The sequence below is a fragment of the Copadichromis virginalis genome, linkage group LG1, assembly GCF_057382275.1.
Source record: "Copadichromis virginalis isolate Kocher_CV1m ecotype Utaka linkage group LG1, C_Virginalis_male_GT1.1, whole genome shotgun sequence".
Lineage (NCBI taxonomy): Eukaryota > Metazoa > Chordata > Actinopteri > Cichliformes > Cichlidae > Copadichromis > Copadichromis virginalis.
Genome location: NC_140618.1, coordinates 23,158,797 through 23,178,420, shown reverse-complemented (window position 1 = coordinate 23,178,420; position 19,624 = coordinate 23,158,797). Strand labels below are relative to the sequence as shown.

At 42.5% G+C, this 19,624-nt stretch overlaps 1 protein-coding gene across 1 annotated transcript in view; it reads left to right on the top strand.

Moving 5' to 3' along the window:
* The first annotated feature begins 279 nt into the window (after nt 1-279).
* Nucleotides 280-19,624, top strand: part of igdcc3 (immunoglobulin superfamily, DCC subclass, member 3) — a 68,670-nt gene continuing 49,325 nt past the window's right edge. Inside the window, exons 1-2 of the mRNA XM_085455307.1 lie at nt 280-548; nt 5,997-6,302. Coding sequence (XP_085311433.1) covers nt 485-548; nt 5,997-6,302 — 370 coding nt within the window. The 5' untranslated portion in view covers nt 280-484. The remainder of the gene's footprint in view (nt 549-5,996; nt 6,303-19,624) is intronic.

Below are 19,624 nucleotides of genomic sequence, written 5' to 3'. Positions count from 1 at the left end.
GTACTGATACAAGGTTGGCTTTGTTTTCCTGACATGCAGAAATCATGCCGCTTGTGCAGGTTTCTCGTGCACTGAGAGCAAAACAGTCAGCAGTCGGCTCTTTTGTTTGAGACCAGATTCAGTGTGTGTGTGTGTGTGTGTGTGTGTGTGTGTGTGTGTGTGTGTGTGTGTGTGTGTGTGTGTGTGTGTGAGAGAGAGAGAGAGAGAGAGGGAGGGGGGGTTGAGGCAGTTTTTAGGATACAGCAGAGTGAGTGAGGAGGCTAGAGAGAGAGAGCGGGATGCTGACAGACTGCTGATAGATGGTTAAAAATGGCGAAATCTCGTTCAACCCCTGCGACCCACCACCTCAATGTAGCACTGTAGGTCGGAACATGTAGTATCTGAAGCTGACGTCTGCGCTCCTTTCGCTCTTTTTTTTTCTTTGACCCGTGTTTGTTCATCTCACGTTGTTCTCTGCGAGTGCTGGAATATCTTCCGTGTTTAAATGGCACCCACAAGGCGCCGCCGCCTTCTGTGCTTTTTGGGAATACTCCTGAACGCTTTAATCGGTAAGTGGCATTATCTTATAGCGTAGTATGCAGCAGAGTGTAACAGCGTGACAGAGGAGGACAGCCTCTCTCAGCTCGGTGCTTACAGCAAGCAGCGAGCCTGTTAGTGACCAGTAACCCTGAACTTGGCCCCTCTCCGGTGTCTGTTTGTATTCTGGGCAGTAAGAGCCGGAGTGAGCGCCCTTGTGTCTCGTGCACCGCGGAATGCCTGTGTGCACTTTGCCGACATGTGCACCAACACCTGGAGTGTGCTTAAAGTTGTACTCTGTGCTTTCTGCAGCGCTTGTACTGTAAGTGTTTTTACGCACAGATGCTTCGGAGCACTCAGATGTCCAGGTAGCTCCACGATACGAGGCATCCCACCCAAGTTTGCTGTAGTCCCCCAATAATGAGGGTCGATATCTCATTTGCACGTATTTTGATCCACATTAGATTAAAGTTAAGGGTGAACTATGATTGCCTACACAGAGAAAGTCTTGCCAACAGGAGCCAACAGTGTGCAGGTTAGAAGGGCTTAACTCACAGCTAACTTGTAAAAAGTGACTATGCGCCTCTCATAAATAGTTTCATTTAATATCAGGGGACTTTTTCAAAGCAGATGGAGGTCTTGACTGTCCAGTCCTCAGAGCACACCACCCTGCGACTGGGTGAGGTGACAGTGGTTATTGCTCTCAGAATAGATTAAACGACTGTAGTTATTGCCTGCTGGGGAGAATATTTGTACAGATTAAATGTCAAGACTGTCTCTCTCTTTCTTTTCAAATTTTCTTTCACATCCCTTTGTTCAATATGACAGACAGTTTCTCTCTCGCTCTATGTGGGGCCCCCTTAATTCAAAGGCAAGAGAGAGTATTGAGTATTTGCAAAGCATACCACACAGGGACCCACAAAGGCCCCACTGGAATCATAAAGGCCTGTACACAGTGGTTCATAACATGTTCAGCGAGAGGGCTGGGAACAAAAACGTCAGAAACAGAGCTCTGTGATGGATGAAGCTCCAATCTTCCCATCACATTAAGGAAATGAAGCGCTTTCAAGTGCCTGGCCGCCGCAGAGATTAGATTCAGTTTAGATAAAGGCACTTTTTATGATATTTTAGGCAGTTTTGATAACACAGAGAAAAGAATTCAGACCAAAGCTGGCCTTAGATCTCATGGGGACTGAAGAAGTCAGAGAGCCAGGAAGAGTTCAGAGCATCACTCTGAAGATCTCACGATTAAAAAAAAGTTCAGTTTATCAGAGGGTTAATTATTTGCTTTGAATGGACGGCTCTGAGGTGGCTTGTGAGTTTCGAGCTTCAGAGAAAAACGAGAGCATCAAAAATCCAAACTGATTTGCATTTTAATTCAAAATGATTTGGTTAATCTGAGGGAAGATTGCGCAGTTCACCGGCAACAGATGAGTAATGGAGAGAGCTGAACTGTGCAACTACTTTCTTTTCACCTCATGGGCTACTTCTTAGCATTATTACCATAACTAAACAGCTCCAAGCTTCTATTATAATGGGTAAATATCAGTTGAAGCAGCACGCTCTTTAATGCGATGGAGCATAAAGGTAGCTAGAAAACCAGAGTATTGATTAATAATATATCAAGCTGAAGCCTATAGGAGGGAAATTTAGCATCAGTCCTGCACATATAGTCTTCCCCCAGGAAAAGAAATAAATATTGGTTTGTTTGTTTGTTTGTTTGTTTGTTTGTTTGTTTGTTTGTTTTTAGCCAGACATTAGAGGCTTTATAACCAGCAAAGGAATTGAAGTTGTTCATTTTAATGGTTTTATTCATGCTCACAACTCTCGTTTGTTTCATCTGCACTTACGCACTCAATCATACTTAAAGTTTCAAGTTTTTGGTGTTTTTTTAAAAGTCTATTTTTATTTAATTCTTGACACTCACAAGATAGTGCCGCCGCAGTTTTTCCATCTACAGTTCATATATATATATGTGTGTGTGTGTGTGTGTGTGTGTGTGTACTTGTGAAGTGTGGGAAGCATTTCAATCAAGCCATGCATTGAAAATAAACCCCATCTTTGAGTTAATGCAGTATTTAGAGTCACACTTAACACGCACATAATGACAGAGTGAGAAGAGAACGCAGGTAACTACTGATAAAACTGCTTTAGTCAACCTTACTTTTCCTTTAATGTCATATTTAACTTGAATCTCTAAGACTATATCACAGATCGTAGTTTTTCAACAAGGCCTTTTGTAAGTAATTCTAATCTAGTTGATTAAGTTTAGTTAAGTATAATGTCTGGACTTGGACTACACCCATTATTATTGTGCTATCATGTGATATGATATCAGTAACTTTGTATCCTCACTTTGCTTGTGGTGTGTCCTGAGCTTACTTAGCTCTGTCAGTGGCGCTTGTGTCTGCTAGCTCTGATCTGTCTGTGAGTCACTGGGTGTCATCTTCACTCTACTATTGCAGCAATAAATCTTAGTGCCAGCCCGCCACACTTATCTGTCAATAGTAAGCAAGCCAAAGCATGAGTTGCACTTAGCTGACGGTCGTCTCTAGTCTTACCCGCTAATCCCCTGCGCTAGTGCCTGTTTTCTGGGCATGAAAAGAGCATAAAATTGTGTGAATGTGTGTCTGTCTCCTCGTCAAGGCACGAAGAGCCAAGCCTGAAGACCCTGATGCCCGCAAACGTGTTTCTGTGGCTAGGCCACTGGTTTTGCCACTAATTTGTACAGCTGTGATTTCCTCTCCCTCTGCACACCCCTGGATGCTCGGCATTCACAGATGACCTTAACCTAAAGCACACAGAGCGCAAAATCCGGCTCTCCCCTCCTTCTGTTGTCCTCCTTCTGCCTGTGCATTATTGGATCTATCTGTCTTATAATCTGCTGCTGTGGTGAAAATTATTTTCCCTGACCTTTCTCATACTGTTGTTTGTAACCTTCTACCGAGCCAGTGCTCAGAATGGCATTAAACAATCACTCTAGCAGCACACTATATTTATAGGGAAAGCCAGAGCCCAGCAACCTCCGATTGTTTTAGCTAATGGAAGAAACTCTGATTGCTTGAACACAAAATCATTAAAGTTGTTTAATCCACTCCAGATCAATGAGCCCGTATACACACTGAACACTAAAATGTTATTATCCTGTCTGCTCCGAGGCTTGATAACATTGATTAATGTCTTTTTTGCCAGCTTTGAAAGAGGAGAATAAAAAGCCTCCAATATACTTTCAGTTTACACAAATAATGTAGAGCTGAGTGGAAAACATCCTGGGTGTGTGGCTGCTGCCTTTTTCTTTTTCTTTTAAATCTGCCGACTGATTCTGTTTGAAAGCGGGATATTATTTGGATCAAACGAGATGGAGCTCTGTGGCCAGCATCATTTTAAAGAGCAGCAGCTCAGGCAGCAGGATCTGACAGCTAAGGGTTAATTATTCCTCCAATACCACCCCCTTGTTTTTCACAAGTGGTACCACTGATGTCTCTTCTGGTCTCATGGTCATTTCACTTACCGTGCTTGTTGAGTGTAAGGGGGAGGGGGGGGGGGGGGGGGGGAGTAAGGAAGGGACACAGAACATAGGGAGAGCCGCTTCTTTACATTATGCTCCATATGTGATCTTCGTGGAGTGTGTCAGTGAATTCCCTGCCTTTTCCTCAGGGGAAGTGGTTCTCTTCTGGAATTTGAAATGATGAAGCCAGAGGTTCTGTGTTTTGACCCCTGTGCTTTGCCCCCCTCTGCTGCCCTCCCCTAGCCCATCCCACCAGATTCCAAGGCCTGGGGCAGAAACTGGTAATGCTCAGTCCATCAGCAGCTGAAACGTGATACCAAGAGAGCTCGCTAAGCTCCTCTTTTATAGTACCAAGCCAAGTCAGGCTGTTTACATCCTTTATTTATTATTCTCCCGGCAACCTCTTTTACCCTCAGAGACTGCAGACACTGAAAATCTGATCTGCACTAACCACATTAGATTTGTGAGCGCGGTTAAGAAAAACTGCATAATTTTGTGCTGACGGATGAAAATGAAAGTGCGAATGAGCTGTGACAGTGTTACAGCCACAGGTTAAACGGTACAGTCACTAGAAGACTACAAGTGCTTTTCTTTAGTACAAGAATACACTCGCTTGGGGTGCGTTCACTCCACAGACGGTGAATCCTCTTGGGACTGTAGCCCGGAGGTGGCTCAGCCAAGGCGTTTTACCCATATGGAAAAGATATATATAAATAAAAGTTTGTATCTGTCTTGTGTGAAACTTGTATGAAAAGCATACAAGAGTGAAAACAGATATCCCCTGTTTCAAGATTCCTTGAAAAATTATATAAATGAAACTTGTATGTTTTGGACACTTACTAAAACAATATATGAAAGTAATGAGAAAGTGGCCACTTTCATGAGTAAATCATATAAGTTTTTAATATTTCTTTTCCATAGGGGTATTCATCAGGTGTGAGGCCTGGTGAGCAGCTATAAGGACATTAGGAACATGGTTACTGTTTGCTTCAGAGGTTAATGTGGAAATTATCAGCTTTGATGCAGTGGTTGGCATCCATTGTGACCCCGGGTAGTAAGGGTTGTTGAAAAGGATGGATGGCATTGAAAAAGGCTAAAAAAGCTTCACTAACTTGACAGAGAAAAATAAATGTAAATTAAAAGGAAGATATTTTGTGACGCACATAAGATAATAAATGTATGATTTCACAAGGAGTTTTCATAAGGATTATGTATTATAGGTATTGGGTCCATTCATCTCTCCACCTTACATAGAATGCTGCAGTAAGGCCCCGAAGGACTATCGCGGAGGTCACATAACACATATTTTACAACTATTACACTCACTGTGTAGATTTTTTTTTAATGTTAGGAATTCAGCTTTTACTCATTACTATTAAAGCTGACTCATCTGAGCTTTATATGCACCTGTGTTTAATGTTAGGTCAAAGCAAAGCTGTGAAGAATCTTTAAACTGACAGTTACTCCAAACTCTGCAGCGCTCTTCCTGCTAACATTTAAATGGAGAGCACTGAATTGGTGATAAAAATGAAAATGAGATTGTAGTTTAGTAAAGCAGAAACAGTAAAAATGTGTGAATGAAATAGACTTAAAGGAAGTGAGAGCATAACATGGGTAACGCAAGTTACTCAACTCGAGGTCGTGTGGTTTCCAGTAATCATACACAGCCAACGCCACCACATTTTGCACGCACACTCAATAGCTCAATCTGGAGCTGTAATGGAACTTGATTGCAAGGTCTGTGGTTCAGTCCCTGGCTTGGGCAAGATGAACCCTGAGTTGGCCCGGTGCATCTGTGTGACCAGGTGAATAGGTATAGAAACAAACGGTTTGTGATTGGTTGAAGGAAATTTGTTGTAAAAAGCCTTTTGAGTCCTGAGTTACAGTAGAAAAGCGCTATATAAATATATAAACATTAGTCCATTTTACCATTTATTTTTGTGTTAAAATGTATGTGTTTGTGTTTCCTCAGGTGTGATGTGCGAGGCAGAGCTGTCCTTCACCTTGGAGCCCAGTGACATTATTGCTGTGCAGGAGCAGCCTCTCATGCTCCACTGCCAGGTGGATGGCATCCCCCCGATTACGACACAGTGGAGGCGTAATGGCCTACTTTTAACTCAGGACCAGCATCATACCACCTTCATCAATGGCTCGCTGCTGATTGCACACTTCCAGAAGACCAAATCTGACGGCTCCTCTGATGAGGGCGACTACGAGTGCATCGCCCAGAATTCCTTTGGGTTGGTGGTGAGCCGTAAGGCACGCATTCAGGCAGCCAGTAAGTCTTTCTTTTGGTCATCAGCATAAATAAATGGTAGTAGCAGCGAGCAGTCCCCAGTAACTACTGAATTTTGGGGGGTAGTTTCTGGAAGTGAAATTTTTCAGCCAGGGAGGATTTTTCTTCCCATAAGGAAAAGATATATATAAATCTTATAAAGTTTGTATCTGTCTTGTGTGAAACTTGTATGAAAAGCATATAAGAGTGAAAACAGATATAAGACCCCTTGAAAAATTATATAATGAAACTTGTATGTTTTGGATACTTACTAAAACAATATATGAAAGTAATGAGAAAGTGGCCACTTTCATGAGTAAATCATATATAAGTTTTTACTATTTCTTTTCCATATGGGTTGGTTTAAATGCGTCGCACTTATTTGAATACACCGGTGCTCCCTTGCAGTATATTAAAGTGCACGGTGAAATAAACAGCAAAAGTTGACGACATATATGAATTACACTAAGAATTTTTTTTTTTGGACTTAAAAAAAAAAGAGTCCAGCTGATGGTCGTGTAGAGGAAGTCTCCTTCACTCTGGAATTAGCTGACCATGATTATGATTGACATCTCTGTTGATTTTATTGCTCTTTTGTTGTCATTATGAGATACTGGCTTCATCATCCTACATTATCCTATATCAGGATACCAATATATCAGTTTGTCTCGAACTGATTGTTTTAACTGAATGGAAGTCAATGCAGTTACAACACAAGCAGAATCACAAGCACTTACTTGTGATTTTGAGTTATGATCATTTTTCTATAAATAAAATGTAAACATTGTAATGGAAGCTTACCTCAGGTATTTTGGTTTAGTCTCTGTATTGCTGCTGTGCATGCTCAAGTAAATGCTCTTAATATATCCCCAGCTGCTTGAATAATTTAATCTACGCCTTTGAGTGTAATGAACTTTCTGATGCTCATCTGCAGTGCTGCTTAGAAATAGAAGCCTTTTGAATTTAGCATTAACAAGCGCTCATACTGAGAGTCTCCAAGCTGCTTTGTAAGAGTGCAATAAGCTCGAAGAAACCCAGCAACCCACTCAGTGGTAGAGGCATCAAGGTGCATTTTCTCAAGCATGACGACCAGACCCTTTGTTTGAAGTCCCTCTAGTTCAACCCCGTTTTCCCTGCGTTGTTGCCATGGTTAATTGTTACTGCATTTTTAATCTTGTCACCGTTTCGCATGTCTCCACTTACTTTAAGTCAAAGGCATCCAGGATCCACACTCCTCCTGCAGTTTTAGTGATACTGTACTGCTCCACATTGTGCCGAGTTAAGTCTTTTTCGAAGGCTCTGTTATGTATATTCTCAAACACAGAGATGGACAAAGGCTCACAGAAGCCTGTTGATTCCTGTGGTTATATGTAGACAGGGTACTGCTGTGCTGTTGTGCCCAATACAGCTTTTAACCCAGTGGGATAGGGAGGTTAGCATGGACGTCTCACTGGCCAGAGGGAAAAGTCACTGCAGCTCAGTGGCTGGCGTTGTCAAGCACATGCAACCTTTCACAGCCTCCCTAAAAGGTCTTTCTTTTCAAAGGTCATATTGAATCCTCTGTTGCGGCACATTTTTGATTCTGCATGAGGGAAAAGTCAACAGTAGTGCCCCTTCATTTCACAAAATGAATCAGGGGTAGGAAAACTTGGTAGAAAAACCCCCCCCACATTAATTTGTGGAGCCTGACTGATGTACGGTTTTTAACAATGCCCACACCGATATTTAGAGATTTGAAAAATACAATATATCATCGAATATTTTTCTCTCTCACACATGCAGTGTGTAACTAGATCTAAATCCTTGCTGATCTAATATAACAACACAATTTAAAAATAATCATGTTTAAATGTGACAAAAAGTCGTGGATTGCTCGTTTATACTCTACCCAACTCTGCTCAGATCAGCTGGTTGTTGTCTTTGTGTCATTTCAAGGACATGTGTTGCTAGCAGAAAAGTTGCTGGCAACACTTATACAGTGGTTGAAGGTTGTTTCCCCCATTTTTGCTTTTCTTTGTATTTATCGACAATTAGAAATGCAGATTCCGCAGATATAACGGCAAATAGCTAACACATACCGGGAAATAGGCGATATATTGACTCAAGCTGATATATGAGTCAGGCTCTACTCATTTAGAGATTCAGTTTGAATCCCAGTTAGACTAACACATGGTCCTGGAGGGATAATAAGGTTTTGTGACCTAAAATACACTATTCTCAAATATAGTTAATTTGCATTTTTATGTAAAGCTGTTAAATATTTCAGTATGTATAGCATTAGCTACATGGTTATTATTCTCTGGGTCGATTCCATTAGCAATATTTTTTGATGGACGAGAGAAACATTGATATATATATATATATATATATATATATATATATATATATATATATATATATATATATATATATCAATGTTTCTCTAGTGTGGAATTGTGATCCAGTGAAAGCATCTATTCCACTCTCCAACCATGCAACACTCTGCATTACTAATCTGCCTTGAATATATCTGAAATCCTTTCTGATGATTCCAAATCATATCATAATCACACTTAATTTTAAGGGCGCAACAATGTCAAGCTACGCCTTTCTAATTGTTATTTAACTGTAAAGCAAATTAATCTTTCTTTAGTTCAATGGTTCATTAGGGTTTTAGCATGAACAATTAAGAATTATGCAAGTGTGAAGCAGTCCTCTCGCTCCCTCTGCTTCTGGAAAATTCGATGAATGAAAACAGATTTAATGAGTGAACAGTGAATAAATTTAACCAGGAGCAAACCTCAAAGCAAATCTTGAGTGAACATGGTAGCTCAAGTTCAAAATCTTTCACGGTTGATTTATCCTGTTTTGACTTGGCTTTGTTCTCCCTCTGACCTTTTCCGGGTTTACCCTTGATTGGTATTGATTAGGTAGGGACTAGTGAATTACTGAAAGTCACATTCTGACCTCTGAGCTTTGACCCTCTGAGCTGTGTTGACCAGTTTGTTGACAAAGCGTTGAATGAGACAAGGCTTTGTTCTTGTCGTCAGTCTTCCTCCTTAATAGAGTTTCGATGAAAAGCCATCACTAAAAGCAAGAACTTGTAGTCTTAAAATGAAATAAACTCTTTTATCTGTCATGTCTTTGATACTTTTAGTACATATGTCATAAAATACTACAGTTTCATTTAATTGTTATCTTTCATTCTCTTCATTGTTGTAATTGAGATCTTGTTTTTTCCCAATCTTGAAACAGGAAACACGACGTGGCTTTCATGCCTGTATTATTTCTGTTGCAGTATGTGTCTGAAATACTATACATTTGCTGTAAAGAGTGAAATAGTATTCCTTATTACTAAACCTAATTTCTGGCACTCCTCCAACTCCATGTTTCTGAGGTCACCTGTTCAGCCCAGATGTGTTCTCGTGGCACTCATCACCAGGTATTAGGTAAATAACATAAAACCTTGTTCTATTTCATCTTGTCTTGGCCTGCCAGAGTTATGCAGTGGGCATGGATTAAATAGGACAAAGTGTTTTCAACATTTTTACAAAGACAAATGGAACAAAATAAGGAAATGCTCTCCTTAACAGGGCCAGTGACTCGTGTTTGTTTCTTTTCCTGTTCAGTGTTTGTTAATGTTGCCTCTGTCTTTGTGTTTTAGTGGTAATTTGCTGGGTTATAGTCCCTCTCACAACAGAGAGTGACTTGCACCACTGTGATGCAATAGGTGGTGCGATTACTGAAGCCTCTTTATAGCCCTCCCAGTGGATGAATCCTCCATCTTATTGCACACTACCACCCTCCATAAATTTTACTTTTTATTTGCTTGACAACCGTTTGTGTGAGCTCACAGTCGGGAGCTGGTGCAGGACTGACTCCCTGTTGCCCCTCTAAATCGACAGTCGGTCCAGGAAACACTTGGAATTTTTTCCCTCCCAAATTTTATCTCTTTGATAGTCCATTTCTCTCTCTTTCCTCACTTTCTCTCAGACCTCCTCATTAGCTTAGGCTCCGGAAGCTTTTCATCATTTGGATGAATGACAAGCCCGGTACAGTGGACCCAGCCAGGGCTCCCACCCCTCCCCCACAAGCACACCCTCGTCACCAGGCAACACACCACAAAAGCCCTCTGTTACAAAATAGCTTTTAGGATCAATTGAAATGACTTGCTTTTGTCTGTTTGTCTGGAATTATTTGGAAAGAGCTGAAGCTTTGGTAGGAAATATGTGTTCACCCTGTTCGACTCTTATATAGAGACTGCAGTTGACCTCAGGGACTGTTTGAAGAGATCTAAAAACCACCATTGAACTACTGTTATATGGCAGGCCTCTCAACAAGACTGTAATGAAAAAAACAAGAAACCGAGAAGGGGGGGGGGGGTTAAAGGACATGACAGAGGAAGCCTGTAAAAGTGCCTCAGTTTATACCCACGCCACTCATTCATGTGACTTTAACTCCTCTCTGGATGCAAATGTAAAGAAACATGTTTTCATCAGTCTACATGTGGGAGAAGCTGCAAAATTGCAGTTCGCCACTCCTCAGAGCTTTGTGGACAGATTGCCACAAGCGGCCACTCAGATTCAGACAGCAGCGAGGAAGAGTGATTTATGTGGAGCTGATGGTAGGTTTCATGAGCGTGTTTGTACTTGTGCGTGCACGTGTAGCTCTTGATCACGCTCCGACCTTCCTGTCCCCACCCCTTTCAATGAGCTCCTGCCTGGGTGACCGCTGAAGCTCCATCCTTACATCCTGTTAGCTCCCTTTGTCTGCAGGCCAAACCCTGCTTTCGATCAACCCCCTCCCTGTTCCACCTCCCTTGCTCCTCCTAGCCTTACCGTGAAGCAAGTGATCTTTTTGTCATATTGATCAGCAAAACATAGCTTTAATATTTTAACATAAAGCCTCTTGGCGGGCTCCTTTGTCTCTTGCCAAATGAGAATGAGTTTAATATAAATATTTTCACTTCCATCCATCCATCCATTCGCTTCCGCTTATCCTTTTCAGGGTCGCGGGGGGCGCTGGAGCCTATCCCAGCTGTCATAGGGCGAAAGGCGGGGTACACCCTGGACAGGTCGCCAGTCTGTCGCAGGGCTAACACATAGGGACAGACAACCATTCACACTCACATTCACTCGCACATTCACACCTAGTGACAATTTGGATTAATCAATTAACCTATCCCCACAAGCTGCATGTCTTTGGACGGTGGGAGGAAGCCGGAGTACCCGGAGAGAACCCACGCAAACACGGGGAGAACATGCAAACTCCACACAGAAAGACCCCGGCCTGATGGTGGAATTGAACTCAGGACCTTCTTGCTGTGCGGCAACAGTGTTAACCACCGTGCCACCGTGCTGCCCCTTTTCAAGGCACCCAAAGCACCCAGCATATTTTCACTTATAGAACAGTAATCCATCTGTATCCCTTTGAAAACATTGCAGACTTGTTGTTGTTGCCCCCTTTCGTGTGGGCAGGTACATAGGCTGATGTTAACTTGAGAGTGCTCCCTCCTGCTGTGTGGTCAGCACTCCTCCATCTGTCTGCCAGCATAGCTCAGATGAACTGATGGAGAAAGAATTTTTTTTTTTTTTTTGCTCATAACGAGCAAGCTAAACTAATGAGAGCTCTGACCTCGGTTGTGTAATTGCACCAGAAACCGATTATTACTCTGCACCTGCTGACTCAATCTGCAGCTCTCATTGCTTGATTATGAATGCTCAGTTCTGGCTCATTAAAAAATCGGAAACAACAAAGCGGTTTTATTACAGCACGCTATTTTTCTGATTTGAGAGCAGGTTCATTTTCTGAAAGGCAACGACGATGGTCGTCTGACTATCTGTAACACGCTCCACTTCAAGTAAAGATGCTGTTTGCTGTCAGCAAGCTAAGTGAACAGCAATACTAAAAACCTCCCGTGGGTAGTTATGCTGACAAACGCTGAAACTTGTCCAGCAGTCCTGTGGGGAAGGAGCGGAGTGAATCTCTATTACGTCTGAAGATGGCACGTCACTCACCTAAAAGCGGGGGAAAATCGCCAAGGGATTCCATGCTGCTCATGGCATGCCTTATCATCTTCATTTACTCATTATTAAAAAAAAACTTGGAATTTCTATCCATTTAACAATTTCTGAACCAACAAAATTAAGAGTGCAATGTTTGCCACTGTGCTCAAGTCCTAAGCTGTGCTCAGACGATTTCAGCCATGTACAGAGCACAGACATGCATGGAGAGCTCTAAATATCCACTGTTAGCTGTTAGCAGTTATGACATGGATTTAATCGCATCACTGTTATTTTTATGGGATCCCTCTTGAAAATGCAAATAAATCTGCGCCAGAAACCTAAGAAAAAAACGTACGCACATTGTACACACACACACACACACACGCGCGTGCACCATATGTAACAAATTGATAAAACAGATATCTACGCATACACAAACTTTGCTTCTTTTTGTCAGTGCGCCAACTCTCTAAGCAGCTGCTCTCAGCAGCTGTGTACGCTGTAGCTCATTCAGATTTCATTGTTCTACATATTTCATAGTTCTTTGTGTCTCTGGAAAACACAGACTGGAATAACATAATTTAGAAAGTAAATGCCTCAAAGAAACAGCTCATCGCTGGGTAGATTCTAGACATTATTCGATGTAGATTATTCGATGTGCCTTGAATTTGACAGTGTGGTAAACAAACAAGTGAAAAGGAAGAAACAAAAGGTTAGCTCTAGTCTCAAATTCAAGTTCAACCTGTCTATGACTGTCAGTGGACGTGTACGCGATTCTGTTTGTACGTACATATGGTGCTACCTTTGCTTGTGTGTCTTGATTAAAGTGGCACTCTGTTAATGAAGTCTGCGGCCGTCTCTGGACCACCCCAGCTATTCTCAAACAAACAAATGAATAGGGGGCCTAAAATTCCTTCTGTCTGCTTTTAAGGCTCATGGGAGGAATTCCTGAGTAATAGAGGTGAGAGGTGAAAGAAGAGAGAGCAGAGGCCGGGCCAAAGGTTGGAAGAGGCGGACTAGTCTCCAAATGTGGAATTTTGCTTTGGCCCCACATCATTAAGATTTTATATTATGGTTTGAACCACGTAGGTTTTTGGCTGCAGGAAGTCATTTTTATCAATCGCGTCCTCCCAGGGATAGAAAGATAAGGATGTGTGAGCTTGTTTTGAGCGCGTGTTATGTTGTTCCTGTGATTCCAGGCTTGACGAAGGGCTTGGTTAGCTCTCGCTCCTGCCCCGTCACCGCGCTTCACTACACTTAACAGAGCCTTTATGGCCAGATTGTGCAGTTAAAAGTCTTTACAGGGGTCTGCACCATCCACCAATAAAAACACATAAGGCCCCTCTTTTTGTCTCCTTCTTGGCATGCATTCTGTTTTTGCATCTGTGAAAATGTGTAATAAGGACAAAGACAGGCGGGAGGTGGAGCCAGTTGTGGATATTATTATCGCCCTCTCAGTTTTTCACAAAACACACACACACACACACACACACACACACACACACACACACACACACACACACACACACACACATGCACACACAGGGGGGCCCTCAGTCCAGTTTTGCATTTTGTTTAAGCAGGGATCAGGAAATCTTTCTGCCAACAAGCAGAAGAGTCTGAGACAAAGGCCTGTCAGTGATGGGCAGGCAGCAGCTCTCCTTTGGGCCTCTGCCATCTCTTTCCCACTATCTCGGCTCTGTTTGTGTTTGTGTGTGTTGGGGTACCTCTCGGAGCAGACCAGCAGCTATTGTCATTTATGAAATGCAGGGGCAGTGGAGTGGCTGGGAACAGGCAGAGGCTGTGGAGATGTTCAGCCTCTGTTGGCTCTGCTTTGTGACGGTGGCCCTGACCGTTTGTTCTCCTGACCAACACAGCTAGCTGTGGCTGAGGCCCCCTTTTGTCACTCCTGACTCTGGGTGGGTGTGTTTCCCCATGCTCCCTCCTGCCTCTTTCTTCCCCCTCTGTTTCGGCATTGACGTAGAAATAAAAGGGTCAGAGGTCATAAGGGGCTGGACGATGAGAGGGGGTCCTTATCTGGGAAACGGTGACCTTTTTGTGTGCACTAGGGCAGAATGCCCCTCCCCTTTTTTCTTTTAAATTCTACTCCCATCACGTTTCGCCTCTTCCAACACTCGGTCTTATTCCCCAGTGGGGACCCATCCCCCTAGTATGATTGCCCCGGGGCAATGGCAGTGACCTTGGATTTGGCTGTGAAATAAAATGACCCAACCCTGCCACTGCACCAGAGAACTAAGCCCGCCCTTTCCCAAACAAGCGATGCAGCAGCCTGTCTTTTTTTCTGTAAATATCAGTAAAGATATTTATTTGTGCCTGTCACATTTTCAGTGTTGCTTTTGAGCTTGCTGATATTTACACGTTTCAAACAATACTGGCTGGAGGACTGATTGATCGATTACAGTTTTTCTCAAATGCTAAAACACATGTCACAAACGTTACCACCAGGTCCCCCAATGTCCAAACACAACACCCTTCTCTAAAGCTACATAAACACAACCACACCTTCCCACTGCAAAACTCAAACTCCCACACCAAGAGAGCAGCTCGAAGCTGTCAAAACTGTAAACACTATACACAGCATTACACACTACAGCAAAACAATTGAAAACACAATGCTCAATTTGTGAGAAGGTTCTTTGTTTCATAACTGCCAATGCATATTTTAGAAACCATACAGTAACGGATCGTCGTAGATCTCTGCAGAGGATTAGGCATTTAGATTTGTGAGTTTCATATGAGTAGTATAAATCTATAGAAAATCCTGCATGTACGTACACTACTGTAACACAACTCAATGCAAAAACAGAATCTATTGCACACAACAGTAATCTTGAAAACATGAACAGGGTGTGAAGTTTTTTTATTTACGTTATTCACACCACACACACACCACAATCACTGTGCGGCATCATGTCGCTGAGCTGTTGCTCGCATCTCGTCCGTAATGATGGTGCGAGGTTGTCTTGCTCTCCCTCCTGGACCTTCTCCTCTCCCATGTTGGCCTTCTCCTCTTCCTCGTTGGTCGCTCCTCTTCCTCCTCTCATTTGAACTCCTCTTCCTCATTGGCCTGCTCCTCTTCTTCCAGGGCCAGCTCTTCTCCCTCCTCTGCATCAAATTCCTCTTCCCCTGACTCTGCCTTCATCCATTGTGTTTGTTTGGAACCTTCAGCATACTGTGCACTCTGAACTTGCTTTTACATGTGGGTACAGCATTAGCAACAAGTGTCTTCAATTTTGAGTCATTGTGTGTAGTGAATGACGCCAGGTGTGTTCCCTGTGTTCAAAGATTGGTGACTGTGGCAAGCATTTTGCATCACATGGGCTTTCATTTGAGAATATGAGCAGAGTTGTTTTGCAACATGTGTTTTAGCAAGGAAAAATGTGTTTAGATTTATGAGTACAGAGGGTTGTGTTTTGTGACTTGTGTCTTCATGTGACATGTGTTTATGGTACTGGAATATGGTGGCTACATTTAGTAAATGTGTTTAGACTACTGGTCATTTGGGTTACAGGATTGGCTTTTGTGTTTTAACATTTGAGAAAAACTGTAATTTATTGATTCAGTAAGAGGGAAGATGCATGGCAGTGTTTTACACTGCTCATGCGACGATAATGACTGAGTTGTGCATTAGAGCTATTTTTGCCCTAAAGTGACAGGATTGAGTGACTACACACTACAGCTTTTAAGTCATGACCTCAAAGTAAACATGTCAACTTTATATTGTTGTGTAGTCTAAGAAAAAGAGAATTCCATTCTTAGACATATAAAAAAAATGAGCGCTCTTGCTACTGTAACGTCTAAATGGAACAGATAAGTTGTTTTTGAATTACATGTTGCTGCACAGCCTGCAACCTTGCTTCCATAGATACTGAATTTAATGCTAACCTTTGCTGTAGTTAGATACTTTTGTTATCATGACATCACAAAACTGTGACATAATCGTAAAACATGTTAAAGCTGTCTAATTTCCTTTATATCTGTTTTCAAAGGAGAAAAGAAGTTTATGAGTGTCACAGGAAGTCTGTTGAAATGCTTAAACTTAATTTATCTAAGTTTAATTATCCTTCCTTTCATAGTTTATATAGGCCAGTTTCATATAAAATGAATACTGTAGGGTTCAGCGTACACTCTTCTTCAGCTGACTTTGAGAACTTTTGGCTCTGGGTTCAGACTTCCTGGCCAGCTGGGGCCTTTGTGTGTGCCTACGTGGGTTTTTTTCAGAGTGCTCCATCCAAACACATGCATGTTAAGTTAATTGCTGATTTTAAATTGGCGGCGGAGTAGATGTGAAGTGTGTGCCTTTCTGTGTTGGCCTGTGACAGACTCGCAGCCTGTCCTGGGTCAGCTATTGTCTCCAGCCTCTTACAACTGTGGTTGCAACTCACAGCCTGTGAAGCCATTTGTGCCATTTCTGAGCAGTGCAAATAAATAAATAAATAAAAATAAAATCTAGATAATTAAACTGATTTAAAAAAAATAAAGTGTGTATATTTTCAATAAGTAAACTGGGGTAAGATAAGTTGGGCTGACCAAATTCTTTTGTAACTTTTTCTTTTTTTGCCGTGTTGAAATCCTTTAGCTTCCATGTGAGCATCCATGCATTGTTGTTGCATTTACAGTCAGTCTGAAACGAGGAGTTGTTATAACAGCATAAACTCACTGAGGTCCATAATCTTTACTTTCTTCCCTCTATAACTACACGTATTTGAAGCGTTTGGGGGTAAAAGCCTGTCAGGCTCCACAGTGTGTGCAGAGTTGGTCGTCAGGGATAAAACGAATTCCACAGGAACCAATTAGAAGCGGCTACTGCTGGCATAGGATGAAAGATTTCTGAGATGACCAGTTTCCTGCTGGCAACCTGTTTGCAGTGTCTATAGTTCTGTTAGCTTTGTTCTGTATGACTTTGGGGAAATCTAATAATTGAAAAATGCGCAGTTTCATTACAATTTTGCATTATAAATTATGAGTTCTGCTGTTTAGAGTGATTTCTCGTCAGTATACATTAGATACAGAGCAGTCGAGGTTATAGTAGAACATTTTCTTCCGCTGTTGTGAACTGATAGTCCACAGGTTTTGGACACTGGGTTGTATGAAATAAAGCATTTGAGAATGCCAACACATTATACAAGTGCGGATGATGCTCAGAGACTTATAAAATCTTTGAGCATTTTAAATGATTTAAAACGGGGGGAGGAATGAAGAAAATATTCCTAAGGCCACAGCAAAACAAGCCGCGTGAAAATCCAAGCAGGGAATAGGTGAGACAGATGAAAGTGGAGCGCAGCAGGAAGTGAAATAGGTGGAGCATGTGGCGGTGGTCTCGAGTGATCCCTCGGCCTCTCCGGCTCTGAAGGCTGGACCTTGAACCAGGAAGGAACATTCCATTCCGATGCTGTGCCGGGACCTCTGACCCCCACAGCTTTGTTTTCAGGGCTGATTTCGACAGTCACCAGGGGTACAAGGCAACATCGGGCTCACTTAGCTCAAAGAAGCACGTCTCTGCCGTTTGAACATGCCGGAAAACTGCTCCCCCGACCCCGGGCTCGTAATTCATCTCTGTAACTCGCACATTACCTTCGCTTGCGATCAATTAAATGATCTGACAAGGATATGTGCGCAGGATTGCGGTCAGAGACTGCACATACAATACGTTGACCTGCCGCTTTCCCTTAACATGAAGGTGTGTTTCACTCTGAAAGCATCAATGGAACATTTAATTTCCAATCCTCAAGTGACGGAGCTGAGAGTGTCGGATCCTTTGCAAGAGCTGTTTTATAAAATTCGTCTTTCAGTGAGCGCTGCGAGGCGAGATGTGTTTATTTTGTAAACTTATAAAGAATTTGTATCATCCGTCTGAATGCAGTCTTTAATCATTTTTATGAATGTATCTCAGATTTTTTTTTTCTTTGCAGAAGTGGTTTCATGTCATGTGTTAGTAAGTCGTAAGGCAGACCATTTCATTGCCACAGCTTGAAAAGATGAAACATGACACTAGCGGTGTAATGGCCCTCTCCATTTTCCAGCATGGGCATTATTTGTGAGAGGTAAGACAGCTTTAGAGGGTTAGGCGGCTGATGGTGATTTGGACGCGTCGGTGATATGTGCTTATGTCTGACAGCTTATAGTTGTGCCCCTCCTATCCACTGCAAGGAACAGATGAGATGAGAGCATGACTGTCAACAGAGTCCATGTTACAGGTTGCTTATGCGTTCTTTGTCAGTGGACATAAATTATACGAATACTGAAACACTCGTGTTTTTGAGAGGGATTTCCTCAGACAGGACTCTTGATTAAAGACGCGTTTTACAGCATGTCACAAAATTTCACCTTAAAGAAGTGATCTCAGTGGAAAAGAAATATCAACTGAGTATTCTTAGTGCTATTAAATTAATCAATCGGTGGCTTTCCATATTCCCGGGTGAAGATTAATCGACCATAAATATAATCTGTAATTGCAGCCCAGAGGCGTGCTCCTGACAGGAGACTATATAGGGAAGTTACTAAAATTATCCCTCTCGGCTGCTCGAAAACACAATTAATCATTGTGATCTTGCGTTAATCCTCACTGATTGACAGGAATTTGATTTACAGGAATCACTGTAAAGATAAGGCCTTCATTTAATTTCATTGTTCACTGGACCTCAGAAACAAAATATTTCTCTCAATTTATGTAAATCCAAAGCTGCTCTTTGTTTATTCGGGCCCCGCATGTAGTGTCGTGTTATCAGATGGAGCAAATTGTCGCTGAATGTAGTGTCTGCACAGGCTTTGTTTGCACCCGCTATAGGTAGCGGCAGAGACAAAGGGCTTTCATTTCTCACCCACCGTCTTGTAACACTAAGTGGTCGTGACAGGCTCTGCACTTGCCTTTCCTCCCTGTCTCTGCTCCTCTTCTTCCTCTGTGGTAATTTTTTTCTCATGATTTCACGTGAGCTAAGCTCCATGCGGTGGGCGTGGCAGGGGGAGACACACATGTGCGTACAAAGGGGGCTATGGTGGGGGGGAGGTTACTGACTGCATATTATCATGGATTCATCGGGCTCAGGGTGGAGGCGAGCATTGGGGGCTGGGTTCCCTGAATGAGCAAGGGGCAGTAATATCCCTGGTGACCGCAGTCAGCTGGCAGCATGAATGGAGGAAAGAAGGGAGGGTTAAAAAGATAGTCAAAAGAGAGGAATGGGAGGCAGGCTTTGAGTTTCCAGGCATCTCACCGAGAGGATGTGTTGGTGTCAGTGACTCAGTATTGGAAAACGAGGTGATGGCAGTTTTCCATACATTAGCAGCACCTGCTGTTACCTAAGATGCTCCTTAGGCTTTAAA